Source organism: Octodon degus, unplaced genomic scaffold, assembly GCF_000260255.1.
Source record: "Octodon degus isolate 3935 unplaced genomic scaffold, OctDeg1.0 scaffold00043, whole genome shotgun sequence".
In the NCBI taxonomy this organism is placed as follows: domain Eukaryota; kingdom Metazoa; phylum Chordata; class Mammalia; order Rodentia; family Octodontidae; genus Octodon; species Octodon degus.
In genome coordinates, this window is record NW_004524619.1 from 4,582,956 (window position 1) to 4,600,738 (window position 17,783).

At 36.2% G+C, this 17,783-nt stretch overlaps 1 protein-coding gene across 7 annotated transcripts in view; it reads left to right on the plus strand.

Annotated features, from left to right (window-relative positions):
- Ankrd28 (ankyrin repeat domain 28) overlaps positions 1–17,783 on the plus strand; it is a 184,977-nt gene that overhangs the window by 143,054 nt on the left and 24,140 nt on the right. For all 7 annotated transcript variants that reach the window (XR_002821199.1, XM_023715805.1, XM_023715804.1 and 4 more), the window contains 4 exons: positions 1,865–2,005; positions 13,471–13,582; positions 14,966–14,992; positions 15,346–15,420. Coding sequence is in view for 6 of the 7 variants with exons in the window: in XM_023715805.1 (XP_023571573.1) it covers positions 1,865–2,005; positions 13,471–13,582; positions 14,966–14,992; positions 15,346–15,420 (355 nt within the window). In the remaining variant the exon portion in view is untranslated. The remainder of the gene's footprint in view (positions 1–1,864; positions 2,006–13,470; positions 13,583–14,965; positions 14,993–15,345; positions 15,421–17,783) is intronic.

Here is a 17,783-nt window from a genome sequence, read left to right on the forward strand (position 1 = left end):
TCATTCATACTTCCATCTTGGACTCTTGTTACCTCAGCCCCTAAGTAACTGGTAGCATTACCTCTGTACGCTTGATACCACTTCTTCTTCTCCCATAACATAGCAGGAAAATTTCAAATTGCATGATACCTATGTTCCTTCAAGAAACAGTAATGGGCCTTGGTGCCATACACCTGTAATCCCAGCATCCTGGGAGGTTGCAGCTGATAGGTTATAAATTCAAGCCTCACCTGCAAAAGTTAGGGACTTAGTGAAATCCTATCTCAAAAAAGACAGATCTTGACATTACCTAGAACACTGTAATAGTTCTTTCCTCAAGTCATTCCTCTGTGAGAATTCCCATATCTGGTTACAAAGCACCATTAAAAAGGAAGAAAGAAATAGGTTGCAAATATATATGATTTTCCTTTTTTCTTTTTTATATGAATCACACACATCCACATATCCTACAAATAGGATCTCCAGAAGAAGCTATAAAGTGACAGAATCTCTCTTGCCATTTAGCCAGTGTTCTCTCATTGTTGAGTCTCAAGCCTCATTGTTACTGCCATTTGTGAGAACAGTATATGAAGTTACAGTGTCTAGTTCAACTTAGAGCAGGAATAGAAAAGAGTGGTAAACCATACAGGAACGAAATATCAGCAGTTAGAATGTGTGAAAGGTGAAGGTGGCAGTATAAGCAAAATTGTGTGTCAGCAGTTGAAAAGTGTTCCTATCAAAGTATATGACAGAAAAGTATGTCAAAAGAAATATACAAATGTTTGTTGGTATGATGGCACAGTGCAGCAGAGAAAAGAATTACATATGGTAGAATTCAGCAATGAATAGAAGATGATTTGACCCCAAATGATTTCTGAAACAGGTTGCTCTCAAAAGCCTGCTAATGGAACAAATTAATGACCTACAAAATCAAGAATCACTTTTTGGCCGAGGAATGCAAGGAATGTTTTTGTAGTTAATTTGGTTTTATAATTGTACTTTACTCTAGCTTGTATTAATTTGTAACATTTAAGGCATTGTGTACTTACTACAAATAGCAAAGAGCTCTTGAAGCATATTCTGAGTTTAAAAGCTTTAAAGTAATTCAGCTTAACTGCATTTTAAAAAATATCTCTATGTTATCAAATAAAGCAAAACTGTTTTACTCTGATTTTATTAGGTAATTATTATAGGAAAAATAATAGTATGAAAACTGTTGTAAATTTATTTACCTTCATTGTTCTGGGTTTTTTTTTTTTAATGATATCATAGAATCATGTTAGTTTTATAATCTGAAGACGGTCCTAAATTGAGCAAAATTCTGCTTCACTTTAGTAGCTAGGAAAAAATCGGTTATCGATACTTAATCTAGAAATTAAAACGGTGTACTAGCACATAGTCTTCCCAAAAGTGGGCCTTTGTTGCTTGAGAAGTCTGATGCTACTCTTCAGGATTTTCATGCAGGTTATATAGCAAAGGATTCTTTTTAAAGCTTAAATTTCTTTCCTTTTACTCTTTATTCCTCTTCTGGTAGAATGAACAGTCTGCTAACTATTCTGTGAAGCATTTTTATTGGTATAGGAAAGACTTTGTTAAAATGAAAGAGTACAAGTTTCTAAACAGAATATTGTAGTTTGTTTACTCAGTAGACCAACTGAATTGCAACTGGTAGTCAACCAGTAAATACCTTTATTTTTTATATCAGAAAGTTCCCTAATACCTTACTTTCTCTTAGTTTTATATCCAGCCCTCCAAAAGGCTTAGTAGAACTCAGTATAAAACTCCCTGTAAATACAGTGCTTATAACTGGATAGAGAGTCAACTGTGCTTTTGTTTCACTGTTGCATATCCCTGGCTTTTACCTTTCCTGCATTGGTCACAAAAGATCTCCACTGCACTACGCTGCTGCCAACTGCAATTACCAGTGCCTGTTTGCTCTTGTGGGATCAGGAGCAAGTGTGAATGACCTTGATGAAAGAGGCTGCACACCCCTGCACTATGCAGCTACGTCAGACACAGACGGCAAGTAGGTGTCTTATGATGAAAGTGAATTGTTTCTATTTACTGGTATCGCAGGTGGATGGCTTTTATTGTAAATTTGTTTCCTTCTTGTATATTTTATTACTGTTTAACTTTTTGTAAGTCTTTAATTTGGAAAATTAATAGATCTAATAATTATTCCTAAATCAAATTATTACTATCTAATCTGCCAGTGTACCTTACTACTGACCTGATGGAAGAAAAGATTCTCTGGATATCCCTGTCTAAAAAATACCTTGATATCACTTCCATGTTTTTTCCATTTGAAAAGGAAAGAGGGGCAGGATAGGGGGACAATGTTCAAAGAGTAGAGACTGGATACCTGTGTCCTTCAGAAATGAGTCAAATGTGTAGGGCCAGCCTGATAGCTCCTCAGACTAAAGCACCTGCTTCGACAGAGCCCTGCAGCCGGGGTTCAATCCCCAGCGTGTTGTGCGGGCCCCACCCCTCAGGCACACTGAGACAGTGATTGAGACTGGGCATGGTGGTGCACACCTGTAATCCTAGTGCTTGGGAGGCTGAAAACAGGAGGATCACTATGAGTTCAATGTGTATAGTGAGACCCTATAGACCCTGTACTAAATACCAAAAAAAAAAAAGTCAAATTTGCAAGGAATGCTTACAAATTGGTCTCCAAAATGATAGCAGAACTGTGAATCTACTGCATAACAGATACTGCATATTGCTTAAGTAAATAAAGTAAAAGTAGAATAAATATGACCAACAGTGAATGAGGAAAAAAAAAGAATGATACATAAACTTTTATAAACACTACTCAGCTGTCAGACCCATTTATAGTATTTTAATATGTATCATCAGCAGGTTTTTGAAACTAGCAGTTAATTGGTAGGATTCTCACCCTGACTAACTATACATGCTGATACCTGAACTAAGCAACCGCACTGAAGATAACAATGTGTAATAGAAGGGTCATACTTGGAATGCCTGTCATTCTGGTCTTCTAAATATATACTGCTTGTCATGACATACCAATTATTACCATACTGTCTCACAAATAAGTTTTGTTTTTTTTTTAATGGGTAATGAAAAAAAGACACAGGAAAAAGGAAAAAAGTCACAGGACTGTCCTGCTACAATGCTGTATATGGTTAGATTTCTAAATTTCTGTGTTAAAAATATGTAATTGTTTATTCATATTCTTTAAATATTTTTCACTTTTTTTCAAAAAAGTTTTTGTTTTCTTAGAAGAAAGCTCATTGAAGTCAAAATCAGATCTTCAGTGTTTGTGCTATTCTCCATGCATTTGAGTCAGTGAATAATAAAAATATAATAAAAATAAATAATGATTGTTAGGGAGAGAATACTATTAAGATACACCTCTTAGAAGTTGCATTTAACATGAAAATGTTTCCTTGGTTTTCATTATTTATCTTTCTATTCTCACAAGGCATAATTCTATGGTATTACTATTAATATAGTATAAATTCAGTGACTGATATCAAACCATATTTTCTTTTCATTTCTATTTATTTGTTTATTTTTTTATTTATTTCAACCTAGTACTCTCACAGTGAGCTGTGTTCCCAGCCCATTTTCAAAAATGAAATCTCTCCAAAGTGCCCCGTCTGGGTCACACTTGTGATCCAGCTGCCAAAAGTAGCCTCCTATAATGGTAGGATTACAGGGCTATGCCTCCACACCTGGTTTATAACATATTCTTTTTTTATTTTATTTTGTTTTATATATGTATGTGTTTATTTTTGTATTTTAGAGAAGGGTCTACAGGGTGTTCAGGGTCTCACTACTAGATCGGACTTACAGTGATCTGCCTATTTATAGCCTCCCAAGAGCTGGGATTACAGGCGTGCACACCCACACCCAGTCTCAATCACTGTAGCAGCATACCCCAGGAGCGGGCCGGCCCAGGTATCAAACGCCCAGGTATCAAACCCCCGGTGCTCTTTAATCCGCTGAGCTATTTGGCCAGCCCATAACATATTCTTAGGTTTAATTTGTGACTAAAATTTTGTAGGTACTAGTAAAATGTACTTTGCATTTTCAGGAATAAAACACCTTCGACAGTTTAATTTATGCCAGAAAAGGTCATACATAGATTTTTGGGGAGAAGTCAGAATGTTTAGTGTTTGCATTTGGATAGTAGCTATTTAAAGAAAATCTACAGTAGGAACTGTAAATAAGAATATACTGGGAAAAGCGAATGAGTAGAGTGTCTCTCACTTTCTTAGTTTTGTAGCTTCAGGATCTAATTTATAGTTTTTCTTAAAATAAGTTATGTATACAGTGACTGTCATCAGCACCTGTAGTCCTCTTTTACACTTCTGCAGGCTGGTTATTGGGCATGGCTCAGCATGGTCTAAGCCCCACTGAGCAAGGGCCCCGCAGACACCCAGATTTCACTGTATTCTTGCTCCTAAACAGCTGTATTTGGCCAAAGTTCTTTTATTTTTTCCCCCATAATTTTATTGAGAAAAAATAGCAGTGAAACAGTTTCAAACCAAATTGGTAGGACAGTTTCAATAATTAACACACTGCATACATTCTTCCTAGTGGTTAATTGCTGTACAAGATGCAGACTTGATATCCTATTTACAAACACCATTAGAACAAATCCCGCTATTTTCACTAAGAGAATGTAACTATATATCCTAACCACTTTGAATACACAGATACAAAATGGACATTCATCTGTATCCCCATTTTTTAAGTTCCGTTATTTGAATTATTATAGGTGTGTAAACTCAACAAAATATTCTAAAAGAGTCCAGTAGTCCATAATTTTATTGGGTCTTCCGCTTGACTGGCAATGTCAGAAATTGTTGACCTGAATCCCCTACAGCTCAACATAACAGCATGGCTTTACTTCTTATATTTCGTTTTTATACTTTTCTGCTGAATGGTTAAGACCAAGGTAAAGCAGGACCTATGCAACAAGAGTTGTAGCTTTTGGGTCTGCTAAGGTCAGTGAAATCTCCTCAGGATTTATCCTGAGATCCTGTACCTCAGATTGTAGAACCTTTGTCAGTGTCAGCCATGTGGATGAGTCACGGCCATTACTTGGCCAATGTGCTCTCTGTGAAAGCCTGAAAGAATGTTTTCTCCCCATGTGACTCTCCTTAGGCACACTCTACATCATCGATCACTTTCCTCTTTGGCCCCATAATCTCCTTAATCAGAAAATTTGGGACACTACCGAGGTACATGACGTTACAGTACAAGTTCTCATATGTCCTGAGTCTTAATTGACCTTGGAAGGCTAGGACCAGAATGTTGGCTTTCCTTGCAGCTCTCCTTTTACTCTAATTTTGATCTGCAAACTTAGTCGACCTGAGTTCTTAGGAGAAAAGAATTCCACAGTGTTCAACCTGTGCTATTGAAATTTGTAGTTCTGCTGTAACCTACAGTGCACTTTTTCCGTATGGTGTACTAGCACTTAACCAAATTAAGGCATTAGTTTTCTTGCATAATACAGTCTGTTTTCAGCAAATAAGCTAGTGCTTTTACTGATTTAAATATTGTCAGTGTCTGTATCAAGCAGCTTAATGTACTGGAAATAGCATGACCTTTTAGAATAAAAAAAACCTCAAATCTTGAGGTCTCCATGTTAGACCTGTTTGAGCTGAGCAAGTGGTGAGCAAAAGTTTCTTCATCTACATCTTTAAGAACTGTGGGGAAAAGTATATAAGAATATGTATAAATCAGTCAGTCTTGGAACCTCTTTTCTGTGTTGAAAGTATTACAGTCATAGAGACTGTTTAGTGTTGTCATTTACTGATTCAGTGATCTCTTCTTCAGGAACCTTCTAAAAAGTATAAGCTGCAGTAGTCACTCTATTATTAGAGGCGCCCTTTTAATAATCATTTTGGAAGATAAATTGGTAGCTTTACATGGATGATTTTTTTTCTGTATTTCAAAGGTCTAATTCCTGGGAATAGTTTGGATAATAAGTATATCCAGCCTAATTAATCCATACATCAGCCAAAGTAAGAGTAAAGTCTTTCTAACAGAAAAAAGTATTCCTCGTAGCTTCAAATTATTGTTATTTGACTAGTGATGTGGTTCCGATGCCTGCTTGGCATAGCATTCAAAAGGCCTTGGTTCAATCCCCTGTGCAAAAATAAAAGAAAACTGATATTCTCACTTTTTCCCTTTAAATCATTCTAGCAGAGTTGTTATTTATGTGTAGTTTGGAGGTTTTCATACACTGACATTGATTTGGGGCTATTCAGGTGATGGTGAACCTTTTAGAGCTTTCGATGGTATTAACAGCCTACGGCAGCATACATGCCATAGGTTTGCCACCACTGCCGTACACAGTATAAGAAAGAAATCCTCCTCTTGCTTTCTGGAATAGTGACCGTTAACACTTTCGTTTTTATATGTCTGTGTAAATTATTCCTACATGTTAATCAGAAGCTTAACCAAAGATAAAGACTGTGGTAAATGCCATTATAGAACTTCATAGAAAATTTAATGTGCTATCTAGTATATACCTTAAAACTCTTCTAGCTTCTATGTATTATTCACTTCTGTATTTTTAGATGTTTATTAACAGCAGCACCTCCTTTACATTTGTTTATGTATATTTTTGCCGTGTATGTACATGCCTCATGGGTGCTTATATATGAAAATAACACATCTTAATTCCTATTTTCTTCCTCTCCCTTCCCACCATCTCTTGGTCCCTTTGCTCTCAACTTCTGCAAAAGACTTGCCTCCCTATTTCCTATTTCCTATTATCTTTTATGTTTTGAGTTTCTCATAAGAGAAACCATGCTATACTTGAAATTTTTTCAGTTCACATCTTGGTCTCAAAATACATGCATTTTCCTAGAAATAGCTCAAGACTGTAGCCTTCTTTGTGGCAGAGTAGTACTCCCTTATATGTAAATACCAAATTTTTTTGTCTGGTCATCTATTGATGGGCATATAGGCTTCCGATAATAGAGCTTCCAAAATTGCTCTATTTTGAGTTGTGCTGATACAAGTATGGGTTAACTGTTTGGGAGAAATAATCTATAAGGGGAATAGCTACATCAAATGGAATTTCTTTTTTTTTTTTTCTTTTCAAATTGAATTTATAACTCTAAATTTTTGAGAATGCTCTTTACTGATTTCCATAGTGGTTCTACTAGTATATGTTCCCACCAACATGTAGAAAAGCTCCTCCCCCCCAGTACCAAGGATTTGCTATTTGATTTCTTTCTGTAGTAAAGTAGAATTTCTGTATTGTTTTAATTTTCATTTCCCTAATGGTCAGAGATGCTGAAATGTTTTCGTGTGTTTATTGGCCTATTTATTGGCCTTGTTGTGCTTTCTTTTTTTTTTGTCTTTTTGGGACAGGGTCTCTATGCAATGCAGGCTGGTCTTGAGCTTTACTTTGTAGCCCAGGCTCCTCTCAAACTTGAGACAGTCTTCCTGCCCAGCCTCCTGAGTGCTAGGATTAAGGCATGTGCTAAAACTCCCAGCTGAACTGTTTCTTCTGAGAGTTGTCTTTATCTAAATTGCCTAGTTATGGATTGAGTCTTTTATGAGGGGGGGAGGTTCCTTCCTTTTTTTAGTTCTTTATATATTCTAGATATTAGTCCTCTTAGAATAGCTTGCAGATATTTTTTTTCTCATACTATAGGTTATCTCTTCACTCAGCTACAGTTTGAACTTCTTATTCCTATCTAACTGTAACACAGTAACCATTGATCAACCTCTCCATTTCTCCCTGCCCATATACTTTCTCCAGCTTTTGGTAATTATCATTCTACGTTGGTCTTAGTTTTCTCTCATTGCTGAGAAAATACCTAACATCCAAAGTTAAAGGAAGAAAGGTTTTATTTAGCTCACAGTTATGGAACTTTCAGTCCATAATCAGCTAGCTCCCAGGCAGGGAGATATGGCAGAAGAGCAGCACAGTTCAGGGCAGCAGAAGACAGCAAAAGCAGCAAGAGGAAAAAGGAGAAATAAGCCTCTTTCTGCCACTTTTATGCAGGCTATTGGGATTAGAGTGGTGCCAATCCAACCAGTGGACTGATCCACCAATCACCCACCCTTAATCCCAGGTCTGCACTGAGTCATTCAGAAACTCCACAAACTCCAGCTACCTCTAAAAAAGCCCCACCTAAAAGTTCATAAAGTAGGCTGGGGAGATAACTCAGTAGAATAATCACTTCCCTGGCAAGCACAAGGGCCTGAGTTCAATCCCCAGTTCCGCCAAAAAAATAAAAGAATAAAAAGTTCATCAAGTTTTGAGGGGACATGTGCTAGACACCAACCATAGCACACACTATCAAACATGAACAGTTTCAACACCCTGAAACACTGCCTCATACTATGCTGTTGCTGTCATCTCCCCCTTCGTACACACTGATCTAACTTTCATCACTGTAGGTTTCTCTTTTTGAGACTGCTGTACAGTGGGAATGCATGTATGTAGTTTTTTGAGATTGGCTTCCTTTGCTGTGCTGCTGCCTCCATCCTGTTGGCTGCATGTATAGTTTATTTCTTTTCATTGCTGCGTTTTAAGGCATGGTTCATTTTTAGTTGCCCTGAATTTTTGTACAGTTCTTGAATGTAAAACATAAATTTTTATTTCTCTCAGAGAAAGATTACTGAATCATGCTGTAGGTGTTTGTCTAATGCAAGAAACTGCCAAACCATTTCTAGAGTGGTGGTACTATTTGCAACCACACCAGCAGTGTATGAGAATTCTAGTTGTTCTACCTTATTGGCAGCATTCAGAATTGTCAATACTTTTTAAAAACTCTGGTGTGTAGTGATACCATGATTTTAATTTATATTTAATTAATGGTTAATGATATTGAACGTCTTGTATGTGTTTATTTGCCATCCTTATAGTCTCTGTTATATAATGTTTATTTAGTCCTTCTGCCTATTATTTGGTTTAGTTTTATTGTTGAATTCTTGAGGTGTTACATGTTCAGGGTATATGTTCATTATTCCCAATTTGTAAGTTATCTTTTCATTTTCTTGAACAAATTAGCAAAAGTTTTAAATATTTACATGTCGTATGTTACATTTTCCTTTATAGATCCTCTTCCCCACCACCACCACCACCACAATGCCCGTGTCCTGTCTTTCTCCTAGTTTCACATAGAAATAGTGGGGTTCTATTCCACATATTAGGAAAAATTGATACATTTCAGTTGTATGAGTGGCTTGCTCTTTCTCACACTCGCTCGCGCACTTGCCTGCCCTCCCTCCCTCTCCACATAATAGTTCCTAGGTCCATCCATTTTCATCTGTTGGTGGGATTCTACGATGTTTCCATATCTTCACAATTGTGAATTGTGTTGCGCTAAACATGGGTATGCAAGTGTCCCTACAGTAAGCTGATTTTAGTTCTTTGGGTATATACTAAGGAGTGGTATAGTTAGGTCAAATGGTAACTCTATTTTTAGTTTTTTTGAGGAGCCTCAATACTTACTTTCTTATTGGCTATACTAAATTATATTTCCACCAGCAAGCAGTACTGAAGTGTTCTTTTTTCCATGCATCCTTGCCAGCATTTATTTTTCTGTGTGTATGTGTGTTTTATTTTTATATTTTTGATGATAGGCATTCTTATTAGGTAAGATGGAATCTCAGTGTAGTTTGGATTTATATTTCTCTTGTAGCTAAAGATGTCAAACTGGGCATGGTGATGTGTGCCTATAATCCCAGCTCTCGGGAGGCTGAAAACAGGTGGATCACTACAAGTCCAATCTACATAGTGAGACCCTATAGACCAGGTACTAAAATACATAAAAAATTAAAAATAAAGATATTGAACTTTTTTCATATAAATATTAGCAGTTTGTAATTGTTTAGGAAAATGTTCATTTTCTCATTTATTAATTGGGCTTTTGATTTGGAGGAGGGCTTTTTTTCAGTTCTTTATGCATTGTAGATACTGATCCTGTGTCAGAATATCTCCCATTATCTAGGCTCTCTTTATTGTTAGTTGTTTACCTGTATTATAGCGTTGATCAGGAAGTCTTTTGCCTATGCCCGTAGCTGCAGGTGTGTCCACTATGTTCAATGTTTTCTTAAGCAATTTCAAAGTTTTGGGTCTTACACCTATGTCTTGGGATACATTTTGAATTGATTTTTGTACAGGGTGATGAAAACTGCATTCTTGCTGGCGTGGTGGAAGGGGTAAAAGAGCTCTGTTGGGCCTCATAGATCATTAATCCCATTTATGAGGGTGGGATTCACATTCTAAGTCACATTCTAAAGGCATAGATTTCTGTTACCATCACCTGGGGGTTAGGATGTCTGATATGAATTGGGAGGATATAAATATTCAGACTGTAGCCTCAGTCCTATGAAATGGGATCACATTTTGCCTTCGAAGAGCATCATTTATATTTATCTGTTCAAACTTTACTTAAATGGATTATGCAGGGTTTTTTGTCCAGAGTTTTTAATCCTTAGAGTTTAAACCTAGTAACTGGGCTGGTGAGATGGCTCAGTGGTCTAAAGCACCTACTTAGAACAAGCTTAGCAAAGCACAGAGACCGCAGTTCAATCCCCCAGCACCACATGCCAGCCAGCCCCGTCCCCTGGTGGGCTGAGCTGGACACACACACACACACACACACAATTTAAAAAAAAAATCTTAAAAAAAAAATAAATAAACCTAGTAACTTTTTAATATTTTTATTGACAAAGTAAATCTTTGGATTTCCTTTTGTGATGGTATAGAGAATATATTTGATTTTTGAACATAGTTCATTTTGCCAAACCTTGTTAAACTCATACATGTATGTAAAACAATAGTGTGATTATCTGTTCTTTACTGTAAAGCACTCTGCCTGTTTTATGAAATAGAGATCCTAAGTGTGACGAAACTCCTGGCCATGTGAGGTTTAGAATAGATCTACTGTATAAATTGTGTGTAACACTGAGTAGGGCATTATAATCTTTCTTTGATGGCTAACAGCATATTTAACTATGCTTAGAATCTTTCTCTTTTCTTTTTTTAGTAAGAATAGCCACTGTTGTATGCCATTATGGAAAGGAACAGTATAGAGAGGAAGAAGGAAGGGCCTCTCTGAATGACAGTGCTGAGTCCCATCTAGGTTGAGTAGTCCTTACCCAGGATTTGGCCAGCCATGAGACACATGAACTTGAATTAATTTGAACTTGCATAAGAACTCAAAATTGAAATTCAGAGGTTATAGGGGGAAAGCATGAGAATTTAAATAACTTGAAATGCATTCTAATTTAACTTATGTGCCTAATTGGGATGAACATACAATACTTATGTAATATGTTAAATGAAGAAAATAAAATTGTAACAGTAAGAATAATGTACATAGCCACAAATGTTATTCTAGGTTTTTTATGTATATACGTTTTCATTTCAGGAAAGAAAGATTACACATAATTTTCATTTCTTAATCATCTTGGCTTTACAAAATGAGCACATATTAATTTAATATCAGGAAGAATCACAGTACGTGGACTGTCTTCCTCTTCTGACTTGCAAATTAAATAAGCAGTCCAGATTTTCAAGAACTACGAAGAGTGTAAAGTCAGAGATCCAGTCATTGTTTTGCCTTTCTCTGGCCCAAAGATTTGGGACAAGATAGTTAAATTTGGCCCAAGCTGTCCAAGCATGATATACACAGACTTTCTTTGATGTTAGTAATTTTTATGTTAAAAGATACACTAACTCTGCATATCTAATAGAGTAATTATGAAAATTCCTATTGTAGCAAACTATAAAAGACATGTAAATGAAAGGAATTTTTAATGTAAGTTTACTTTTTTGTTTTGCAATATGAACCCTAACATTTGAGTAATGTGAATGTTAAAAATTAAATAATATAATCTGATATAAACTATTGCATGTATAACAAGTAAATTATTTCAAACCATTTAGTAATGTAAACCTGGAAGTACTCATTGTAAATAATGCATTAGGCTATACTCTACTACTTTAGAAAGTAAACATGAGCTTACTGGTTTTGCTTTCCTTTTAATCTTTTCTTCAGTATTCATATCAGTGAGTTATTTAAAATAGTTTGTTCTGCTGATAGAATCTGTCTTGTACTCACTTCGGCAGCACATACACTGATAGATTCTGTCTTCTGCTCAGGTCTCAGTAAGGGAAAACCATTTACTTATAATCATTCCTATCTAGAGAACTCAGTCATAGTTTTTGTAAAGAAATGTTTCTGCTTACAGACCTAGAACCTTTTCTGTATTTTAGTAAATAGTAATCTCTGAATTGAAAACCGCGGGAATATACAAACACATTACCTGAAACATTTCCTCATCCTCAAGTACCCCTCAGAGTGCATATATAAAAACTTCATAAATACTAGACCCAATGATATTTCTTACTCATCAAACCTGAGGATTATAACTATACATAATACAACACCATATCCAGTTTAGAGCCTTCACTCTGTTGGTCTCTTTGTGATGCAAAGGCTTTTTAATATGTAATTCCAGTTGTTGATTCTTTGTAATATTTCCTGTGCAATTGAAGTTTTGTTCATAGTCTTTGCCTACCCCTGTACCTTTGAGATCTTTATTCTGTCCTCCAACAGATTGTTTCTGTTTTTATATGTAGATCTTTGATCTATTTTTACTTTAATAGAGTGCAGTAAGAGATAGGGGTCTAGGTTTAATCTTCCGGCATGTGGAAAGCCATTATTCCCAGTGACATTTATTAAAAAGGCTATCTTCTAGTGAAGGCATGTGGCCCCTTGGTCGAAGATAAGATAGCTGAGTGTTTGGAGTTGTTTCTGTGTTTTCTAATCTATTCAGTTCATCTTTGAATCTGTTTGTTTGTTTTTGCTTATTTTGTTTGTTTTCTCTCTCTTCTCCCCACTCACCCCCAGTACCATGTTCTTGTTAGCATGATAACTTTTGTAGTATAATTTTAAGTCAGGGATTGGGATGCCTCCTGCCTCACCTTTGTTGCCCAGAATTGCTTTTGTTATTCTAGGTCTCCCTGATTCCAAATGAATTTTAGGATTGTTTTCTCTAGATACATGAGGTATGCTAGTTGTATTTTGATTGCAATTGCACTGAATCTGTGTAAGTTTTAGAAGTGTGGCCTTGATTTCTGGAGATAATTTTTTTTAATATTCTTTCTTTACCTTATGTCAAATTATGCAGTTCTGCAGAAATAGAGAAGCAGAAATAATGTCAACATTGTATGCTTACCACCACTAACAGTCCTACCAAACATTATTTGAGTGCAGGAGATGGTACCATAGATAGTAGCTGTTTAAGAGCCTTCAAGTATGCTACCTCTTCTGGTAGACTTCAGAATTATTCACATGGAAAGAGATTCATTTGTGAATATTTCATTGGCATTCATGATACCTCATTTAAATGAAAGATTTTTTTAGTGTATATATTATATATTACTCAAGTATTAGAAAATTGTCAAGTATTTTGTTTTTATCATTGGTTAAAATGCAGGACTTAAAATTCTCAGGATGTTGTTACTATATGTAGGTGCCTGGAATACTTATTAAGAAATGATGCAAATCCAGGGATCCGGGATAAGCAAGGATACAATGCAGTTCATTATTCGGCTGCTTATGGTCACCGTCTGTGTCTTCAGCTGGTAAGATTCCTGAATTCTTAAAGAATTAATGTAAGTTTTACAAGTCTAGTAATGTAATGAGAATAAGAATAAATGGTTATAGGGAGTCGGGGAGATGGCTCAGTGGAATAAGCACTTCCCTGGCAAGTGCAAGGGCTTTAGTTCAATCCCTGGTTCCACAAAAACAAAAAATAAGTTAATTTTTTTTTTTCAGTACTGGGGATTGAACTCCGGACCCTGTGTTTGCCAGGCAAGAGCTTATTCTACTGAGCTATCTCCCCAGCCCTAAAAATAAATAAATAAATAAATAAAATAAATGGTTAAACATATTACCTTGCTTTTTTACATTTTCAGAATCCATATACCTCCTAAATATATTTGGACTTAGTAATACACCCTTTGTCCTTTAAACAAAAAAGGATAAAATTAATACTCTGGGGAGGAGGTAGGCATCATGGCATGCTCCCATAGTCACAACACCGTGGGAGGCTGAGGCAGCAAGGTGGCTGCGATGACTACAGCCAGGAGTTCAGGGTCAGCTTGGGCAACGTACAAGACCCAGTCTAATACATCTCTCAAGGCTTCTTCAAACTGTGACCATGACTTATGTAACCTTGTAACAGTAACGTCCTCTCCCCCACCCCCGTATATTCAGGAAATTCTGAAAGGCCCTTTTATTTTGTAACACATGCTAATAAGTTACTCTCTTTCTGCAAGAGTACTTTTTGTTTAACTGTGGTCCTATCCACCACACTTTGCCAAACCAGAAGAAAACTAAAGAAGAAATGAAAATATACTCTAGTGTAATAGACTTCAGTTTGAAGATTACTTTTTATAGCTTACATTATAAATTACATTAACCTTTGATTTATATCAAGGAGAAATAAGACTCAAAGACAGACAAGATAGGAAAAGGTTAACTATACCATTACTTAGTATACCATGTAGAATGCTGCTATAGAAATAAGTGAGTTTGTTGCTATTGTTTTGTTTTAGTGGTACAGGAGATTAAATGTAGGGTCTTGTGCATATATGGTAGACAGGCCCTCTACCAATGAGCTCCCATTTTTTATTTTGGAACAATTTCTAGCGTGCTTAGGCTGGTCTCAACTATGATCCTCCTGCCTCTGCCTGCCAAGTAGCTAGGACTATAGCCATGCACCACTGCATCCAGCTGTATCTCGTATTTTCTTAGGTTAAAATGGATCTTTAGACAAAAATTCAAACCTATTTTATAGATTTGTGCTCTATCATATCATGTAATTGCTTGTTTAAAAGAATGTTTTTGAAGGCAAAGGAAACATGGGTATAGAAAAGAATTTAACAAAAGCACTATGTAAATAGACTTAACATATATGAATTCTTCCTAAGCTAAATACTTTTTGTTTTTAACCCTTATTTCAGATTGCAAGTGAAACTCCTTTAGATGTTGTGAGTATTAGTTGATTCCTCTCTCCCTTTGAGAATATTTTATTTCTTTGCTCTCATTAGAACTGAAGCCAAAGATGCTTTCACCCACCCCAGAAAGCAAAGACAGTGGCAGATATGCAGAGGGGAGGAAAAGTTTACTTAGCAGAAGTTAAATAACAGTTCTCCAAACTCTTAATTCATACCTTTCTTGAAAGCTCTTATCTGTAGTCCTTACTATACTTCTATGATTCTTTTACATAAGATTGCTAACTTATATTCTAAAATAGATTTGACGGGGGGGAGTAGAAAGTGTAACTGCTGCAATATGTGTAAAAGTGTCATTTCTGACATTTAAAATGCCTCTTCTTTTTCAGTTAATGGAAACCTCGGGGACAGACATGCTGAATGATACAGACAATAGAGCAACAATAAGCCCTTTACACTTGGCAGTGAGTATTGCCTTCACAGCCAATTTGATGTCTTGTTTGCTGGTATCTGTTTGTGCTAATGGTAGTATTATCCTGAACTTTTGGTCCATGTATAGTAGTTACGGTACAGTTAAAGCATCAAGAACTTTTTAATCCGGAGAATTCTTTAGTTCCCTAGTTTTTATTTTTTGGCTTTTTTTTAAATGGTGATCCTTGGGCTTCCCTCAGGGCCTGTTCTTAAGGGAGAGAATGTGCCTGTGACATGAATTGTCAGTCGTGCTACCCTGTATGGAAGGATTCCTCACTGTAAGCAGATGGTGTGCACACAGTTCTGTGGTATTTCTTCATTTTTTTTTGCCTACATTGTGATCTTGGGTATGTTTAGTGCAGCTTCAGCTATCCATGCTTTAGAATTTGGCTACATGATATACCTTTTACTTTCTACTTGTCTGAATTTTTCCTCAACATCTGTTGCTAAGAAGAGATTAAGGAAGAATGTGACAATTCCTAAATCAAATATAGAAATGTATTGCCTTAGGAAATTATAAGTAGAGTCCAATCGACCTCTTTCTGTACTGAAAAACATGTATTTTTTAAACAAAGCATGTTTTAGTGGGTTGACTGGGGGACTTTTCAGAACCAAGATACTAGCAACAGCTATATGTGCGAGCTCTGTTAATACCATGCTTCTAGGGGAATGTACTCAGTTTAGTGGAAATCAACATAAATTCAGTGATCCGCTTATTTTTCACATGTACTCTTGCTTTTTCTTTTAATATTCGCCTTGTATATGTTTTTGGTTTTGTTATTATGTATTTGGTACAGGGTCTCACTACACCACTCAGACTCATAGTGATCCTGTTTTCGGCCTCCCTAGCCCTGGGATTACAGGATGTACCACCACACCCATTGTCACTGGCTGACTCAGCGCTAGGGGCAGGGCCACCTCAGCTTGCAGTGCCGGGATTGAACCCTGGTCCCTGCAGTTGCCCAAACAGACGCTTAGTCTGCTGAGCTGTCTCAGCAGCCCACCTTGTATGTGTTCTAACACTGAGTTTTCCTTTAGTGCTCCTTCTTCCCCGTAGTACTTTCTGTCATGGTCTGCCTAACTAAGAAGACATGCCAGGGTTTTTTTGATGTTTTTTTTTTTTTTCCTTCTTCTCCTTTGAGACTTTGGAAACATTATCAGTTCTATCAGACTTTCATTGTAAATAAGAAGTCTAAACAGACAGCTAGTATAGAGAAACTGAGCACTTTAATATTAATGGCAAGAAATGAACTAAGCACATTACTAGGCAATTCTTTCATCATCATCATCATCATCATCATAACCATTCTCACAATGATAAAAGCAGACTATTCCTCCTTTTCTTTGTCAAGATATAACAGATTATCAACATATTAAAGGGTCCCCAAATGTCCTGTAATATGTAAGACTATTATTAATTTAATGATGTTACTTCCTTAGAAATTTCAAATTTGTATGCTCCTTCCCACTCTGTCCAGTTTAGCAAGTTTCTCATTTTGTCCTAAAGTTTAACAGTGTGCTCCAATTAAACATTAAGCTTAGCAACTCCCCCTTCTCTGTCACAAACACACTATGTTAGCAGTTTTTTGTAGTAGTAGTTTAAAAATCATTTTTAAGGAAAGTAACTTCTTGCTTGGTGTGGTGGAGTGTAAGGCAGTGTGTTCTATGTAGAGTTCAGGACCAGTCTGAACCATATAGTAAGACCCTGTCTCCAAAAAAAAAGGTACCTTCTTAGCCGTTTTTTTAGTGTGCACTTCAGTATTCTTAAGTGTGTTCACATTGTTGTGCAACCAGTCTGCAGAACTTTTTTCTCTTGCAAAAGTAAAATTTTCTACTCTTTAAATAATAGCTGCCTTTTCTCCCTCCCTCTAGCAGATTTTATGACTTTAATCTAGATATACCTCATTTAAGTGGAATCATATATTATTTCTATCTTATAGGCAACCTATTTCTCTTAATGTACTGTCCTCAAGGTTCATATATATTGTAGTATGTGTCAGGACTTCCTTTTTTTGGCATAAAAACATAAGTTATGTTTATTTTATATGAGAAAGAAACTTCCTTTTTTTTTTTTTTTTTTTTTTTTTTTTTTTGTGGTACCGGGAATTGAACTCAGGCCCTTGCACTTGCCAGGGAAGTGCTTATTCCACTGAGCCATCTCCCCGGCCCTCTTCCTTTATTTTTAAAGCTGATCAATATTCCATTTTGTATATATACCATATTAGGGACAATTTGGGGTTTGGTTTGATCTGGTTCAGTTTTATTGGCTACACTGGAGCATGAACCTAGGGCCTCACGCATGCTAAGCAAACACTCTACCAGAGTAGATCTCTACCCTTTTTTGTATATTTACTTT